This window comes from Xenopus laevis, chromosome 7S (assembly GCF_017654675.1).
Source record: "Xenopus laevis strain J_2021 chromosome 7S, Xenopus_laevis_v10.1, whole genome shotgun sequence".
NCBI lineage: Eukaryota > Metazoa > Chordata > Amphibia > Anura > Pipidae > Xenopus > Xenopus laevis.
In genome coordinates this window covers 100036136-100053923 of record NC_054384.1, presented here as the reverse complement: position 1 = coordinate 100053923, position 17788 = coordinate 100036136, and the positions used below count along the sequence as shown (strand labels likewise).

The 17788-nt window shown below is 41.2% G+C and overlaps 1 protein-coding gene across 5 annotated transcripts in view; it reads right to left on the bottom strand.

The window, feature by feature from the left end:
• The window catches only part of LOC108697808 (serine/threonine-protein kinase BRSK2), a 172969-nt gene that overhangs the window by 7072 nt on the left and 148109 nt on the right, over positions 1 to 17788 (bottom strand). For 3 of the 5 annotated variants that reach the window (XM_041571622.1, XM_041571623.1, XM_018228237.2), the window contains exons 10-17: positions 11896 to 12060; positions 10601 to 10698; positions 7772 to 7922; positions 4179 to 4239; positions 2647 to 3178; positions 2172 to 2220; positions 1319 to 1442; positions 142 to 322 (exon numbers count right to left, since the gene is read on the bottom strand). In XM_041571622.1, coding sequence (XP_041427556.1) covers positions 142 to 322; positions 1319 to 1442; positions 2172 to 2220; positions 2647 to 3178; positions 4179 to 4239; positions 7772 to 7922; positions 10601 to 10698; positions 11896 to 12060 — 1361 coding nt within the window. The remainder of the gene's footprint in view (positions 1 to 141; positions 323 to 1318; positions 1443 to 2171; positions 2221 to 2646; positions 3179 to 4178; positions 4240 to 7771; positions 7923 to 10600; positions 10699 to 11895; positions 12061 to 17788) is intronic. The other 2 variants (XM_041571624.1, XM_041571625.1) reach the window with 1 other exon arrangement.

The following is a 17788-nucleotide window of genomic DNA, read 5'->3' as shown; positions in this document are numbered from 1 at the left end:
GTTAGGAGACAGGTGTCGCTCATGAGAATTGTTTAATTGGAATGAGATATTATTGGCTGTTGTATATATGAGAACATAAGGTTTTTGCTCTTGGACAGAAGACACTGTGCACTGCAGTGTTATGATCTGCTGTTACTGTACCTGATATTAGAGTGAAGGTAACAGAGTAGATTCCATTCTCTTTTTGTGCTTCAGCCCCTTCTGAATAACTGATGTCTACTTGAAACTTGATCGGTTTTTGAAACACAGAGGGACCCCCTGATGACTTGTACTCTGCTCGGAAGCTGGTCTGGGAAATCACGCTGTGACTTAAACTTGGAATCTGAAAAAATATACAAAGCTGAGGGTCAGCTCCCTTTTTAGGGGTAAATTTGAAACAAAAAGTTCCCATATCATGCTGTCATGATGCCATATCATTGCAAGGGTGTAATTGCCAGGGCAGAAAGTAGTTTATATATTTGAGAATCATTTGCCTTTTGTCAGGTGCCTTTGATTCCTCCTCCCCCCGACCCGTAAGGAATATGAAATATACCTATATACATTATTATGCATACATATAACATCATAACACAACCATAAATGTGAGTTCCTCCAAAAAGTAAGACAGCAAATAAAAAAGTACAAAATATTTATTGGGACATATTAGGAAAAGGCCTAATGCGTTTTGTGCCTGTTGGGGCACTTACTCATAGATCGCTTACTCTAGCCTATGAGTAAGTGCCCCAACAGGCACGAAATGCATTAGGCCTTTTCCTAATATGTCCCAATAGATATTTTGTACTTTTTTATTTGCTGTCTTACTTTTTGGAGGAACTCACATTTATGGTTATGTTACTATGTGCATGCACCCTGGGACTGAGGTGAACTGTGAGTATGCCCTCCTGCTTATATCACTTTTTTTTTGCAACTTTTGAAATTGTATTTATTTTGGTAGTACTTATACTGGCCATGCGCACCAACGCTTTTTATACAAATGACATCATACAGGTTGGATTTGAGCATCTTTCAAGGCACATGCCAGCCCCATATATTCCTGGGTGCCACAGTGGTTGCTTGGTTGGCTGTGTATATTTTCACTCCCTTTCATCTCTATAGTCGGGACAGTCAACTATTCAACTCTGTCAGACAACAACCACAATCATCCATGTGTTGGTCAATCTGCCAGAGCAGGAGTCTGAGTGACATCTCTGCCTTTTCACTCTGCCTTTACTACTACATCATGTTTGAATGATTTTGTATAAAAAAAACAGTGAGGGTTATATTGAGGAGTAGTAACTGTTTCACGGTTATCCCACCTTCAGTGCCCCTATTAACTTACTGATAGGAAAGCATGGACAATGTCTGCTTTGATGGAGCTAAGAGGCTTGTCTTTAATGACCACAAAGATCTGCTCTTCTTTATCCAGGTTGATGAAGTTCCCAAACCAGGACTTTTTAGCAAGTCTGTGAAAAAAACCCAAGAGATGAATAAGGTGATATCAGAATTCACCCATCGAACATAGCCAGATAGCACCCGGAGCAAGAATCAAGAATATCCGCTGATGAATATGTTGTGGAGCTGAGCTAACATCAGCGGATGTCTTCTCTATAGCCTTGAAGACATCATCTCAAGCTAATGAACATTTATCTGGATATACTTCAGCACTTAATACCTTGAGGCTCATTAATAAACACTGGACAAATATAAACCTGGCCAGTTACCCACAGCAACCAGCTTTTCTTCAGCCAGCTGCAGGTAGAACAATTAAAGTAGACATCTGATTGGTTGTTACAGGTAACTGTCTCGGTTATTTCCTACGAGCCTATAACATTTGGGTTTAAAGTAACTTCTAGAAGATCATTACTGGACACAATTCTTATTAGCTCTGTTGAACCATAGTACTTTCATCTTTCCCCATCTCTATTAGATGGGACATTCCTCAATGGGTTCTCTGATTTCCCACTAGCTGCTGAAGCCATCATTTGCTAGATAGCGAGTTAGCTAGTATGGATAGAGAGGATCGAGCAATGTCTCTTGTACCTGGGCACAGGGAAGTGTCTTTATACTCCACTATTATTTGACCATAGCATCTCAAAGAGTTCCCATTGTCAATCAAGTTAGCAGGACACAATAACATATAGAATAGTCATCCTCTTACATTCCCTTGCCCACTACATCACTTTGATACTTACTCAGGCGAGGATTCTGGTGTAAGACTTGACATTTCCTCAGGAGTCGGAACTGAGAGATAAAGAAGAAATTAAGAAGACAGAAGATGTGCAGGGTTTAGGCAATATGATGTTTCATGCAATCTTCTTAAAATGTTCATCATTTATATAATAATATTATAACAGCTTCTCTGTAAAAGACTTTATAAAGGTTTAAGCTAGCAAGTGTGCTCACTAGAAGCTGAATAATGTTAGCAATTAATGATCAGATTGTAACAGTTAGCGAGTTAGTGACCTGGCTCACTGAACTACTACAGGGGAAGCATTAGGGGGGGATGAGCAAAACAACATTTTACTAAAACACTCAATGAAAAGCAAAAAGCAAGTAAGAAAGGTCATTATTTGTGGTTTGCATTCACCCAATGGCCTGTCTTTTAACATACAACACTTTCACCCTGACCCACTAGGTGGCACACCTACACAGAGAATTAGAATATACCTTGCAGTTTCCGGCGGTGGAATCGAGGAGATCCAAGGAAACTATTCTTAATGGAGTTAAGGCGTGTCTTCCAAGCCACCCCACCAACACCAGGACTTGAGGGAGGGGTGCCACTGGGCGTCCCAGTCGGGCTGTCCTTGGGCGTATGCACTGGGGTGCCCAGCGGCGTAGGGAGGGGACTACCTCGGGGAGAAGGGTGAGGGGTCACCTGCGGCAAAGGGATAGATTTGGTGGTGGATTTAGTACCAGGGAAAAAACGAGCGGGCAGTGACGAGGGAAAGAAAGGTGGGGATAAAGGGGAGTGATGAGGCGAAAATGAGGAGTCATGCGGTGGGGAAGAGGCGGTCATGGTTATGGGTAACGGGTTGGATTTAATTGTATGGAGGGGCTTCTCTCCCATGCCGGTCTTAGCTGGCAGCGTCTGGGTCTTCGGGTCGGGCTGGCGGTGAGCAGCTTTGGATTGCCAGATTGCACGGGGGTCCTCCCCTTCTGCGGTTTCCAGCGGTGTTGGGGAGAAAGTGAAAACGGGACTCTGGCAAAGGGGGGACAGAAAAGTGCCCGGTGGGCATTGATGTTTGACAATGAGATGGACAAATGTGACATGGCATGACCGTATGTATAATCCTATGATGCAAGGGCCCCAGCCTCAAAGATTTTATATGCAGCATGCCTAAACTTATGGCTCTTAAATTGGTGAACTTCCCAGCATCACCTAATGCTCCTAGGCTACTGGTCAATAAATAGGTCTTCATCATTTCATATAATCTGGAAGAGGAATGTGTTCAAAATGCTACAATTCCAGGCTCCCACCACTGCCAACCTAGAACAAGACTGCAAATTAGGCAGACACTGGTCTATTGTGGAGCCCAGACACCTGCTGCTATTCTGGAAAGTGCAGGGCAGCATGATTTGCACCCACTTTTTTGTGTTCTTTTCCTAGAACAGAAAACAAGATCCACCTGTAGCATTTTGACCCGGACAGTCCAGTTTTTGAAAGGGCTGTCCTGGTCAAAAATGCCTGCCCAGTTTTCCAAATTAGGAAAACCAGACAGTATTCCCTGAGATTGACACGGTAGTCGGCCAATCACAATCGCCATGTCATAGCTCCACTCCTGATGTCACTGACCTGCCCCCCAGAATATCACCACCCTGCTACGTCATGAGCCGTCCCTGCAACATCCCCTTCCTGCCCCCCGCCTGGGGTTTGCAGTGGAGAAAGGTGGCAACCCTAGTGCAGTTCTGTAGGACCGGGAGTAGTGACCCCTGCTAGCAACCTCCTATGGAGAGCACTGTTGCTAAATGGTAAAAGGGAGAATTGCTCAGCACTTGGTTATGCACTGAAGCCTGCCAATATCCGAACATGAGAACTACTGACGGGTTCTGTAAAGTGTGATGTTGCTCAAGGGGTGATAATGTGAGACGTGACTGTGATGCATCTGTTGTGAATTTGTGAGCCAGATACATGATGGACATTCAGGGAGTTCTGCTCCACCTCTGATTCTCTCAGCTGTGGAGCCCACCTTAATACTTACCCTTGGACTGCTAAGGGGGCTGGAAGAGAGGCCGGTTGATGCGCCACTGACAGATCGAGACCTATGGCAAAAAAAGCCATTATTAAGCCGTTATGTTCTAGCAAACATACAAAAAGCAGGGCAAAAGACAATTATTACAAGAGACTTTTATCCCTCTGTAACTATAGACACCATCTCTCCCTACTATACCTGCTATCCCACAGTCACGCTCCCTTCCCAGAGACTATTATCCACTGTTACTATAGGCACCATCTCTCCCTACTATACCTGCTATCCCACAGTCACACTCCCTTCCCAGAGACTATTATCCACTGTTACTATAGGCACCATCTCTCCCTACTATACCTGCTATCCCACAGTCACACTCCCTTCCCAGAGACTATTATCCACTGCTACTATAGACACCATCTCTCCCTACTATACCTGCTATCCCACAGCCACACTCCCTTCCCAGAGACTATTATCCCACTGTTACTATAGGCACCATCTCTCCCTACTATACCTGCTATCCCACAGTCACACTCCCTTCCCAGAGACTATTATCCCACTGTTACTATAGGCACCATCTCTCCCTACTATACCTGCTATCCCACAGTCACACTCCCTTCCCAGAGGCTATTATCCACTGTTACTATAGGCACCATCTCTCCCTACTATACCTGCTATCCCACAGTCACACTCCCTTCCCAGAGACTATTATCCACTGTTACTATAGGCACCATCTCTCCCTACTATACCTGCTATCCCACAGTCACACTCCCTTCCCAGAGACTATTATCCACTGCTACTATAGACACCATCTCTCCCTACTATACCTGCTATCCCACAGCCACACTCCCTTCCCAGAGACTATTATCCCACTGTTACTATAGGCACCATCTCTCCCTACTATACCTGCTATCCCACAGTCACACTCCCTTCCCAGAGACTATTATCCCACTGTTACTATAGGCACCATCTCTCCCTACTATACCTGCTATCCCACAGTCACACTCCCTTCCCAGAGGCTATTATCCACTGTTACTATAGGCACCATCTCTCCCTACTATACCTGCTATCCCACAGTCACACTCCCTTCCCAGAGACTATTATCCACTGTTACTATAGGCACCATCTCTCCCTACTATACCTGCTATCCCACGGTCACACTCCCTTCCCAGAGACTATTATCCACTGCTACTATAGACACCATCTCTCCCTACTATACCTGCTATCCCACAGTCACACTCCCTTCCCAGAGACTATTATCCACTGTTACTATAGGCACCATCTCTCCCTACTATACCTGCTATCCCACAGCCACACTCCCTTCCCAGAGACTATTATCCCACTGTTACTATAGGCACCATCTGTCCCTACTATACCTGCTATCCCACAGTCACACTCCCTTCCCAGAGACTATTATCCACTGTTACTATAGGCACCATCTCTCCCTACTATACCTGCTATCCCACAGTCACACTCCGTTCCCAGAGGCTATTATCCCCACCACTACTATAGACACCATCTCTTCCTACTATACCTGCTATCCAGCTCATTCTGCTTACAAGGCTGCAGTATGCACTGGGCATAGAGCAGTCGTCCCTGTTTACACCACTTTAAAGATAGCTCTTACTGGCTGTATTTCCCTTTTGTGTTCCAGGGACTGTCATGGTTCATAAATTGTACTTCATGTTAGTTATTTCTGCTGGCGCTGCATTGTGCTGAATAATGGGGATCACCACTGCACGTGTCAGTGTAGCCATCGCAAGTGATAAATAACTGGATACAATGACAAACTGTGCTGCAAATTGATGCAGGGAAAATGCTGCCATTTAGACACATTTTAGCAAATATGATGAATAGACCAATTAAGTTAAACAGCTTAATTGAAATTTCTTGCTGAATACCAAATATATCTTATATTGACGCTGGTGGACAGAGATATTTGGCTGATACGGCTCACTATCTTACAAATAAATTATATATATATGTATTACAATGTATCAATAAAAGCCCAATCTTTACAGTTTGGACCACAGATGTTATAAGTGGCCAAGTAAAATCCTATTGTGTATGCAGCTTTAAAACTACCAGCTCTTATGCTGTAAAAATGACAATTTCTATACCAAATTAAAAAATTTTCATAACCGGGAATGCAAAATCAGGGCAGAATTGGAGGATGTAAGACCAGCAATGTAATAAAACATTTACATATTAATATAAAGTATTCATAGTCTGCACTTGTAATACTACTGTGTCTGACTCATAAGCTGCAGTATCTTTTGTAGAAATAAGCTTCTTTGTGAATGCAGAAGCTGCCATGCAGATCCCGTACAGCCGCAAGGTCCATTTTGCATAACAAAATAACTGAAAAGCTACTTAGAATACAATTGTTTTCATAATTAAGTGGAGACTAATAGAATACAGTTATTTATGGCTTGCTACATACCTAGGGGATGGGAACACAGCTAAACCATAGAGAATTCTAGCTGCAAGCACTGCACTTACAAGAACTAGATAGCAAGAAATAATACAGGTATGGGACCTGTTATCCAGAATGCTTGGGACCTGGGTTATTTCCGTTTTTTGGATCACCATACTTTAAGGGGCACATTTACTTAGGGTCGAATATCGAGGGTTAATTAACCCTCGATATTCGACCGTTGAAGTAAAATCCTTATACTTCGAATATCGAAGTCGAAGGATTTACCGCATTTCCTATGATCGAAGGAAAAATCGTTCGAACGATTAAATCCTTCAAATCGAACGATTCGAAGGATTTTACTCCATCGATCGAACGATTTTCCTTCAATCAGAAAATTGTTAGGAAGCCTATGGGGACCCTGGGCACGTCAGTAGGTTTTAGGTGGCGAAGTAGGGGGTCGAAGTTTTTTTTAAAGAGACAGTACTTCGACTATCGAATGGTCGAATAGTCGAACGATTTTTACTTCGAATCGTTTGATTCAAAGTCGTAATCGAAGGTCGAAGTAGCCAATTCGATGGTCAAAGTAGCCAAAAAAATCATTCGAAATTCGACTTTTTTTTATTCTATTCCTTCACTCGAGCTGAGTAAATGTGCCCCTTAGTCTACCAAACAATTCGCAAAACTGCGAAAATTTGCGAAATGCAGAATTATTTTGACGCAGGCGACAATTTTTATACGTGCAACTATTTTGTCCAAATGCATTAAAGTCAATGGGGCCCAAATAAATTTGAAGCGCGACAATTTTTTTGCAGGGATTTTTGGACAGCAAATTTTCAAAACAGATTCGCAAAACATTCGTGGGCGGTGAAACTCGAACATTCGCCACAAATCCATGCCTGCCAGATTTCTTCGCCCATCACTAATCATTACAAAAAGTAAAATGAAAATGATTTCCTTAAACTGGACTCTATAGTCCAGCCTTCCTATAATTCAGCGCTTTCTGGATAAGAGATCCCATGCCTGTACCCACACATTACCAAGCCTAATCTTATGAGTTATGAGCTGAGTAAATCATGCCAAAAATATGAGGTCAGAGGGGTATTAGGACATAAATATCTCTTGAGGGACACATTTGTCCATGAGTGTCTAACTGCAAAACCTTGTTATAATACAATCAGGGTCCCACCTTTGACTGTGCTGTGCCATTTCAATAGCCCTTCGTGCAGGAACAGGGGAACCCCCATCTGTCACACTCAAGACTTCCATAGACTTTCGCTCGGGGCGGCGTTTGCCGTGGCGATTCAGCATTGGGGAGTCGACCCGTTTGCGTGGAGGATCTGCAGAAAGAAACATTTGTGAATGACTGAAGGAGGCCTTGGTGAGACATCAATCAAGATTTCTCCTGAGCTTGAGCTGGACATCCCCACCTTTTTGTCTGTATTTTCTTACTGAAGAATTTAGGGGGATTAAAGATTCATTCGAGCCGATGAACTGATGTATTTCTATCACTCCACTTACCTGCATACTGATGCCAAGCAATAATGGAGCTGCCACCACCCTAAACATGGACGTGATTCAAGGGTTCCATCAACAAACCCAACAGACTTGCGCCAATTGGATCACATGCAAATGAAGTTTTAACACTGCACACCAAACACAACGCAATCCCCACAATTTTGCCTGCAACTTGCACCCGATTTATAAAGCCACACCGTTTCATCCATTTGCATGCATAGGGCGCAATTGCGACAGATAGAATTACTTTGATATTCTAGTTATGGATATCTGATTTTAAAAACTCCGGGTATCCATCATTTACATTCACACCCCCATAGTGTGAAGAATACTTCAAATGAGAAGAGCTAATGAAATAAGAAAGGTCAGACGAACTGAAGCAGAAAATAGCGCAGAGATCTGAATTATAACAACATGATATCAGGTCATTAATTAATACATCAGACAATTAAAGGATGACATGATGGCATTAATAGAGTAAATAAATGAATCGAACTGGGCAATTTTAACACCCACAAAAATAATCACTAAAACTTTGTGTGTCTTTAGGGGTGTTACCAGTAATCATAGGGCCCATATTACTAAGTTAGCAAGGCTCGTTTATCTAATTAAAGCACTGGATCTAGTGGTGTGTATATTAGAGATGCTGTACTTTGGCGCAATGGAATAGATGAAGAGAGAGTTTTCGTCCCAATAGAAAACAGGACAAATATCTCCTAAAACAGGTTCCTTGTACAGGTATGGGACCTGTTATTCAGAATGCTCGGGACCTGTGGTTTTCCAGATAGCGGATCTTTCTGTAATTTGCATCTTCATACCTTAAGGCAGGGGTCCCCAACTGCCGGGTCTTGGACATACCTGAACTGGGCCGCCGAGTCTGCCTTTGACGTGGGCCCCCCCAATTTGATGCAGACGCTCCTAAACTGACGCAGTGCGCCCAAATTGGTGCACACTAAATTTATGTGGCATGCGAATTTGACGCCCCCTCCCCCGGTGCTTGCAAAAAAATCTGGCAGAAAAGGTTGGGGACCACTGCCTTAAGGGGCAGATTTATCAAGGGTCGAGGTGAAAATTCAAATTTCGAATTTTCGAGTTTTTTTTTATGGCCAAAATTGTGAAATTTGACTAGGGAAATGTTAAAATTCTAATTAGATTTTCGAGATTTATCATACACTGGCCCTTTAAAGGACCGGTCACAAAAATTTGTTTGTACATAACGAAAAAAGGCACCACGACACATTTAACTTTAAAATCGCAAAGTCTTTATTAAGAAATAACTTACTGAAACTCAGATTGTGCTCCTCTTCAGAAAAGGTGACAGGATTTTTTAAAAATTTTTTTATGTTACTGGTCCTTTAAGAACTCAAATTCGGCTGCTGTTTTAGCCTATGGAATACTCAATTTGGAGTTGTTTGCGGCCTTCATGACATTCAAGAGAAAAACACTCGAATCGAATTCAAATTGCATTTGGCCGAATTTTGAGTTCATAGGAGTTTATGGGAGTTTTAAATAACTCCCATGAACCCTTGATAAATCTGCCCTGAAGTGTACTAGAAAATCTTTTTACCATTAAATAAACCCAATTGTTTCCAATAAGGATGAATTCTATCTTAGTTGGGATCAAGTACAAGCTACTGTTTGATTATTACTGAAAGAAAGGAAATCATTTTTCAAAAATGATTTGGATAAAATGGGAGACAGCCTTCCTGTAATTCGGAGCTTTCTATATAATGGGTTTGTGATAATCAGATCCCATACCTGTAATATATTGTAGCAATGCTATAAAATACACAGCATTTTGCTGAATATACAAGCGCTCACTGTGCTGAAAGGCCCGGCAGCGGCTGATATCATCACATGGACTATGTGCAGTTTGGCAAGAAAAGCAAATCTAGGAGCCTTCCCTGTAACCACATTATGTGACTGTCAGATTTGGGCGACGGCTGGAAACTCTACAGCAGCAGAAATTGCACAATTGACTGGATAAAAATAGCTTTAGTGGAGGCTCACCAGGGACCCGCCGCCTTCTGCTGCTCACTGCTTTTCTGAGCAGATTTTAGACACCTTTGCCTGCGAACAATGAAAATATTATGCCCAGTTCTTCCATCTTCAGCTCTATCTTGTAAGGCCCCGTGGTGCCCATGTTGCATGCCCAGTGCATATGTGGTACAAAGTTCTTTAAAAGCACATTTACGGTAGCCGTACGACATACAACATTTGCCTCTTTGCTGCACTTCATTTGGAACTGATGCCCCAGGAAGACTGAGCTTCAACACAGCAGTAGCATTACAAGGTCAATAAAACAAAATAAGAATTTCAGCTTAAAGGAATTCGATCTACTTATATTTCCTTTTCCCTTATTGGCCTTTCTAGAAAACTGAGCAGAAAGAACCTTATTCTCTGGACCTTCTACAACTACCGGTGCCAGTTCTGCTTTGTCCCAGTGTGGTTACCCCCGAAATTACGCAAAGGTATATGCGGTTGGAAGTCTCCCCTTTACCTATGTCGTTTCGAGGTGGAAGATCTTCGTCTTCACAACTGGGATATCTTTCTTTTCGATCAAGGAGGAGATAATAAATCATCTTTTCTTGATTTTCGCTGCAAAATGAATAAAAAAAAACAAGAAGAATGTTCTAACTGAAACGACAAGGTTATATAAAAGCAAGCTAGTCATCATCAATAGCTAGGCTTGGCGAGAGTTTAAATAAGCCCGTGTAGAGTTTTTAGCCTTCAGCAGTCCTTGTAATGGACAGAGATACATACTATAAGAAAAAGCCCATTATCAAAAGTCCACAATTTGATACTGTTTAAAGGAGAAGGCAAAACTAAGCTTTATCTGAAAGGTCTATATAAATACACCAGTAAACCCTCAATGTAACGCTGCTCAGAGCCCTCAAAGAAGTCAAAAGAAACACATAGTTTCTTTCTTTCTAATATGTACACATTGGGCTTCTGTATCAGACTTCCTGTTTTCAGTATAAACCTACAGGGCTTGGGCTTGAGCATGCTCAGTTTGCTCCTCTCCCCCTCCCTCCACCCCTCCCTGCTGTAATCTAAGCTCAGAGCAATGAGTGAGCAGGGAGAGACTCAGGCAGGAAGTAATGTCACAGCAAGCTAATATGGCAGCTGCTATCCTAAACAAACATACTGGGGCTCATTTAAAAACTTCGCACAGGGCAGATTGGTTCGCACATTGAATATATTTGCCCTGTACATGGTTACATTCATAAAGCTGAATAAGAGTGCGCAAACAGAATTGCGATTTTTTTTTCACACTGCGAATGTCTTTTTAAATGGGCAATACAATCATTTGCGAATAAATATGCACTGTGTGAACTTGATAAATGACCCCCAGTGTGTCTACAGCTGTTTGGAAAAGCATTCTAAAGAATAAAAATGGTGTTCTAGCTTGCACTGTTGTGACTAATCTGTTGACAATAAACTGCCTTTGTAGCTTTCCTTCTCCTTTAAGTGGTTTGTGGGTCTTCAGATGCTGAAGTGTGAGGGTTCATCGTCTTGCTTCTCCAACCACAAGACCTTCTGCTTAAGGTGAAGATGGGGCCAACTGCTCACACTTTAATCTGAATCCAAGCAAAGTCTAGAGAAGATAGACACATCCTATGCGTATTTAAAGCCTTATGGTGCTACTGTCTGCTCTTTTTGGTTTAGGGATATTCACCAGAAGTGGTTAGTGATTGGCTTAGACGCTTGAACAATGAGGACAAGTATATCAGCCACCCATATCATCACTACAGGTGTCCTATCCTTCACCATGTATCATTGCTCTATACTTACTCCTCATTCTGCAGCTCTTGCTTCAGTTTGGTCTTGTCCCTGAAGCAGCCTAAGGAATGCATGCTGTCCAACACGTCGGGGTCAAACTCACTTACGGAGTGAATCCTCCTGATAGCCACTTTCCGAGGAGTTGGTTGCTCTGGTTCAGGCTCATTTTTGCCTCCCCTGCAAATAAAGAATGTAATTGTTTTAGTGACATGTTCCTATTCTCATGGCTGTAGCTAAACTAAAAGACAGCAGCATGTTCCTTCTGGGGTTCTTATTTTGGGGCATCTGGTCTATCAGAGTGAAAACAGAATCAATGTTATGAGGGGAGACTGTCATGGTTGGGGGTTGTTTTCTCTGGAAAAAAGGTGCTTGCGAGGGGACATGATTACACTTTATAAGTACATTAGAGGACATTATAGACAAATAGCAGGGGACCTTTTTACCCATAAAGTGGATCACCATACCAGAGGCCTCCCCTTCAGACTAGAAGAAAAGAACTTTCATTTGAAGCAACGTAGGGGGTTCTTCACAGTCAGGACAGTGAGGTTGTGGAATGCACTGCCGGGTGATGTTGTGATGCTGATTCAGTTAATGACTATAAGAGGGACTTGGATGATTTTTTGGACAGACATAATATCAAAGGCTATTGTGATACTAAGCTCTATAGTTAGTATAGATATGGGTATATAGAATTTAATTAAAAGTAGGGAGGGGTGTGTGTATGGATGCTGGGTTTCATTTGGAGGGGTTGAACTTGATGGAGTTTGTCTTTTATTCAACCCAATTTAACTATGTAATGTTAATATATCATGAAATGCACAATTATGGTTTTCTATGGTTTTCTACCATCCATGCTCAACTGTGTTCTATTGCTACATGCTATATAGATGGTACCTGCACTCTGAATCAGTTGTAACAATACAGGCATCGGACCTGTTACCCAAAATGTTCAGGACCTGGGGTTTTCTTGATAAAGGGTCTTTCTGAAATTTTGATAACCAGATTCTTTTTAGACTACTAAAAAAATAATTTAAACATTAATTAAACCCAATAGGACTGTTCTGCCTCCAATAAGGATTCATTATATCTTAGTTGGGATCATGTATAAGGCACTGTTTTATTATTACAGTTATGGGACCTGTTATCCAGAATGCTCAGGACCTGAGATATTCCGGATAAAGGATCTTTCCATAATTTGGATCTTCATGTCTTAAGTCTACTATAAAGTCATGTAAATTAAATAAACCCAATAGGCTGGTTCTGCTTCCAATACGGATTAATTATATCTTAGTTGGGATCAATACAAGTTACTGTTTTATTATTACAGAGAAAGGGGAACTCAAAATCAAATCTATGGGAGACGGCCTTCTTGCTATTCAGAGCTTTCAGGATAATGGGTTTTTGGATAATGGATACCTGTCACATCATAAAAAATGCATACGAGCACTGGAAAAAGGCAAATACACTGTTTTAATATGTTTTTTTTTAACCTGGACCAGAAGTTGAAATTCTTATTTTTCAAGAGTCTTTATTACCAAATTACTCGTAAATTAACTCAGTTTTCAGATTTTATCTTGTGATTTCCACTCTTTTTGTTTTATCCAGCAATTGTGTGTGACAAATGGACTTAAAACTGAGATAATTCTATATTGCTTTTATAAGGATAAACACCACTGTGAAACAAAGCATGGTGCGACACAGATTTGCTGAATCGAAGAGAAAGGAAATAAAAGGAAGTTCATAGTGTGGGAAGCATAAAAGGGACCTCTTCATGTTTTATTCCATTTGCAATCAGCATAACATAGCAAGAGTTTCTGTTTCAAATGTGTTTGAGGAATTCTTAGCTACATGGACAGTTTCTTCTCCATGGCCATTTAAGTCACAATATGAAGCTGAATGGAAGGTATCTGGCAAGCCAGACACATGAAGAAACAGACTGGGGTCCAGAAGGGGAAGTCAGGAAGGGGCACGGAAAGCAGGTCTGGGGCCCACCAGGTTTTTTCCCAGTCTCTTGCCAGCCCAGTCTAACCCTGGTCATGTGTTAGCCCCAAGGTAAGACCTAGCAGCTCCATTGCCAACATTGGTAAATGAGTTCCAATCAGTGATTAGCTTTGTTCAACCAGCTGAAGGTAGAACAATGAAATAAAAACATTGGATGCTATGGTGAACATCAAGGTGAAGGTCTTCCCATTGTTTCTAAATGAGCCATCTAGGATTTAGTTCAGCCAAACATCCATGAAGCACCATATGAGAGATGAAGAAAAGCAGTAAGAATACTCTAAGAAACATAATTATATTGGTTTGTAGGGTAATTAGAAATAAAATGTTGTGTATATGGACATCACTAGCCTCCTAGGGCACCATCCCCTCTCTTGCATCTTCTACTAGGCAATTGCTTGTTTATTAATGCTTTCCTCCAGGACCAATTTTAGAGTAGGGATTTGGCCTGGTCCCTTGGCATCTGAAGAGTCTCATGTTAGGGATTTAGGGAAGAATCTAGATAAAAGTATATTAGGTAAGTGGTAGCCCTGGCCAAATGTTGGGCCATAATTATAGCCTTATGGGAGCCATCTTGGTCACAGTTTCAGATTGCACCAACCGGATAATGTTAATTTATTCAGTTTAGTTGTATTGCCTTATAAAATTGCCCACTGGAAAATCAGAGCTGCCCCATATAACCATTATCATAACGCTTTTCCTGGTTATATGTGTATTTTATATGTCTCGGCAGGATATTCAGTTGATTCCTATGGAAGCGAGACTTCTATTGTGCATAAAATCTCATTGCAATGGGTATTGTTTGTCTACCCAATAAATCACTTGTAGACTTACTGGCCTATGTTTAGAAGCACGCCTCATTTTATCTCCCATCTGTACATGCCTCACTTCATTTGCTTGCAAATAAATCAGCCTGCATACAGAGGTGCGGAATGAATTCATATCTCTGAACTACAGGGCAGGTATTAGTGCAGGGCAGAGAGAGAGAGAGTGATTGACTTTCTTATTATTTATTTTCTCAATATGGGGGCCCCAAATCTTCCTTCACTGGCCAAATCCTCTTGAATTTAAATGTGGCCTTTATTAACCACTTGGCTAAATGTTGATCTAAGTGATTTATTGATGTTTTCTGTCATCGTTTGCATGCAGTGTCACACATTACAGCAGGGAGGTAGGGTTTATTTTTTGTGCAGAATATTCATTCCTTGTATATTTGTACTGATATAAATCAGGTTACGGTAGCAATGTGCCTGCCTCTGAAAGAGTGAGCCTGAAGATTCAGATTCCCCATTGGGATCAGTCTAATTAATCATATCATTTTTGAGCAGGCATCTAATGCAGGCCAAGCTAAGCAAGCTAATTTTTGCCAGAAATGGTTGTTCATATCCAATATTTTGATCCCTTATAAGATATACATAGAGGAACCCTTGCAGACCACATCGCTGGTCATAAGGAGAGGGTCAATGTTCAATCAATATCTGACCATCAGAAAAGTGGTGCTTTGTTTGGCCTCCCACGTAAGATGTTGACAGTTTCAGGAGTTGGACAAGCCAGCAGCCAGTAGGATTGATCATATTTTTAATGAAAATTGCACAGGGATTTGATCAATAACCATGTTTTATTAATATTTATTAAATTCACTGGGGACAAAAACAATACAATTAACACTGAACATTTCCCTTAGCCTATGATCATTTTCGGATCTAAAGAACAATTTCCAATACTGATTTCCCTAACGATTTTATAGAACCTACAGTATATTCAACCAAAATTTCCATCTTTGATAACTCTGCACCATATTGTTGCATGTAACACTCATACAATTTTTTTCTTGTATTAAATATCGAAAATCACCAAGGGACCCAATAGATCAGTGAGTGGTGCTGTACTGTGGGTGGTCTACCGGTCACTAGCTCAAGTGGTCTTCCTTTCCGGTACAACTTATTAAAAGGAAATATATGAATAATAAATATAGATGCACCAAATCCAGGATTTCGTTTGGGATCAGGCCAAGAGTCAGCCTTTTTTTCAGCAGGATTCAAACCAGGTTCGGACTGGACTGGCGGGCCAACGGGAAAAAACCTGGAGGCCCCGGTTCTTTTTCTGCTACCTACACTGCCGCTTACTTCCCGACCTGATCCCAGTTCTCTTTTGGTTCGCGGGGGCTTAAGGGGTTCCCAGAGGATGGTGTGGGGGGCCCCTGAGGCTGCAGGCCCAGAAGGTCTTGTGCCCCCCAATCCACCTCTGATTCAAACCAAATCCAAATTGAATTTGTTCATTTGTTCAATTCAAGCAAAATTCCGATCTTTGATAATTCTGTGCCAAATTATTGAGCTTCATCAGGCAACATTCATACCATTTTTCTTGCATTGAATATTGAGAATCACCCCGAGATCCAATAGATCGGTTATCAGTGCTATACTGTGGGTGGTCTAGTGGTCACCAGCTTAGGAGGTCTTCCTTTTGGACACCTCTTAATTAAAGGAAATATATGAATATTAAGTACGAATTCATTAAATCCAGGATTCAGGCAAGATTCATTCCTTTTTTGCAGGATTTGGATTTGGGAAATTTAAATGCCCGTCTGAACCAAATCTGAAACCTTAAAAGCACATAATTTTTTGTCAGACAACGAGACTGTGTTTTTTTTCCTCCTATCCCCTTGCATATGCAAATTATGGTTTGGATTAAATTCGGCATCCAGCAGAAACCTGAAAATAGTGGATTTGGAGCATGCCCAATAAATCCATTTTATAAACTGAGTGTATTAACGTTATTTTAGAATGAAATCTACAATTAATTTTGAATGGCTTTGTGTATTGCTATTGTGGATACACAACGGAGTGGGTGCACTCTATGATACCTCCCCTTTCCAGTACTGTTAATTATTTTTTAAAAATTGTGGCTTGTAGCTGAATTAGCACAGAAAACAAATGCATCAAATTTGTTCGACGGAGGGTGTAATTGAAATGGCAAGTCACAGAGAACATCAAAATGTTTTCCAAAACTCTAGTCATTCAATCACAAGAATATAATTAAATGCAATGGAGAGAGTGTACAGGGCACAGATGGTTTGCAGAACAATGTGTGGTTCAGCACCCGGTTAGATCAATGCTCTGGATAATGATGGGCTTTCTGTTAAAGTCAAAGGATTAAAAAAGAAGACCAGACCATCAAGAATGATTAACAACATTTTCGTTAAATCGTTTTTGCGTACAGTATAATATATTCCTACACCACAGCCACTCAACAGCAACTTGCTGGTAACCCTTTAAAAGCCAAGTATTGCACCATCAAAGGCCAATCAGAGTAGCTTTGCAGACGTAAAACTCAAGTGTTAACGATTACCAACCAATAATTACATGGCTTGATTGTGAGGCTCATAAATACCTCTCAGAACGAGTGGCCAGAGTGCATCGTTCCCTAATAATTGCACGTCTCGAGGTGCATGATTGTAGCTATAACTTGTAGAGAAACAGATGAGGTCGTTATTGGAAAATAATAAAATGAGGTGGTGAGAATGATCTATTTATGTGAGCTCCATAAGGCAGTCATTAAATCAGAACATGAAACTGGAATTCAATAAAAGTACTTAAAGGGCACTGTCACAAAAAAAAAAAATGATGATGGGAGAGTGTGCCCTTAAATCAAGGGAACTATAGCGCTTGGTGTAACTTTACTCCAAGCCATTCATAACACAGCTTTTTGTAACTTTACTTTCAGCCATTAATATGCCTCAGAGTTCTTTTAAGCTTAGATCTTACACCACCACAGGGAATTCCTTCTAGAAAAATGTAACGTAATAATGACGTACTCTTGTTTCATGTTAGAAGAATTCAAACAGCTATGTCAGTCAGTATCACAGGTGAATCGGTCAGTATCACAGGAGGATCTGTCAGTATAATAG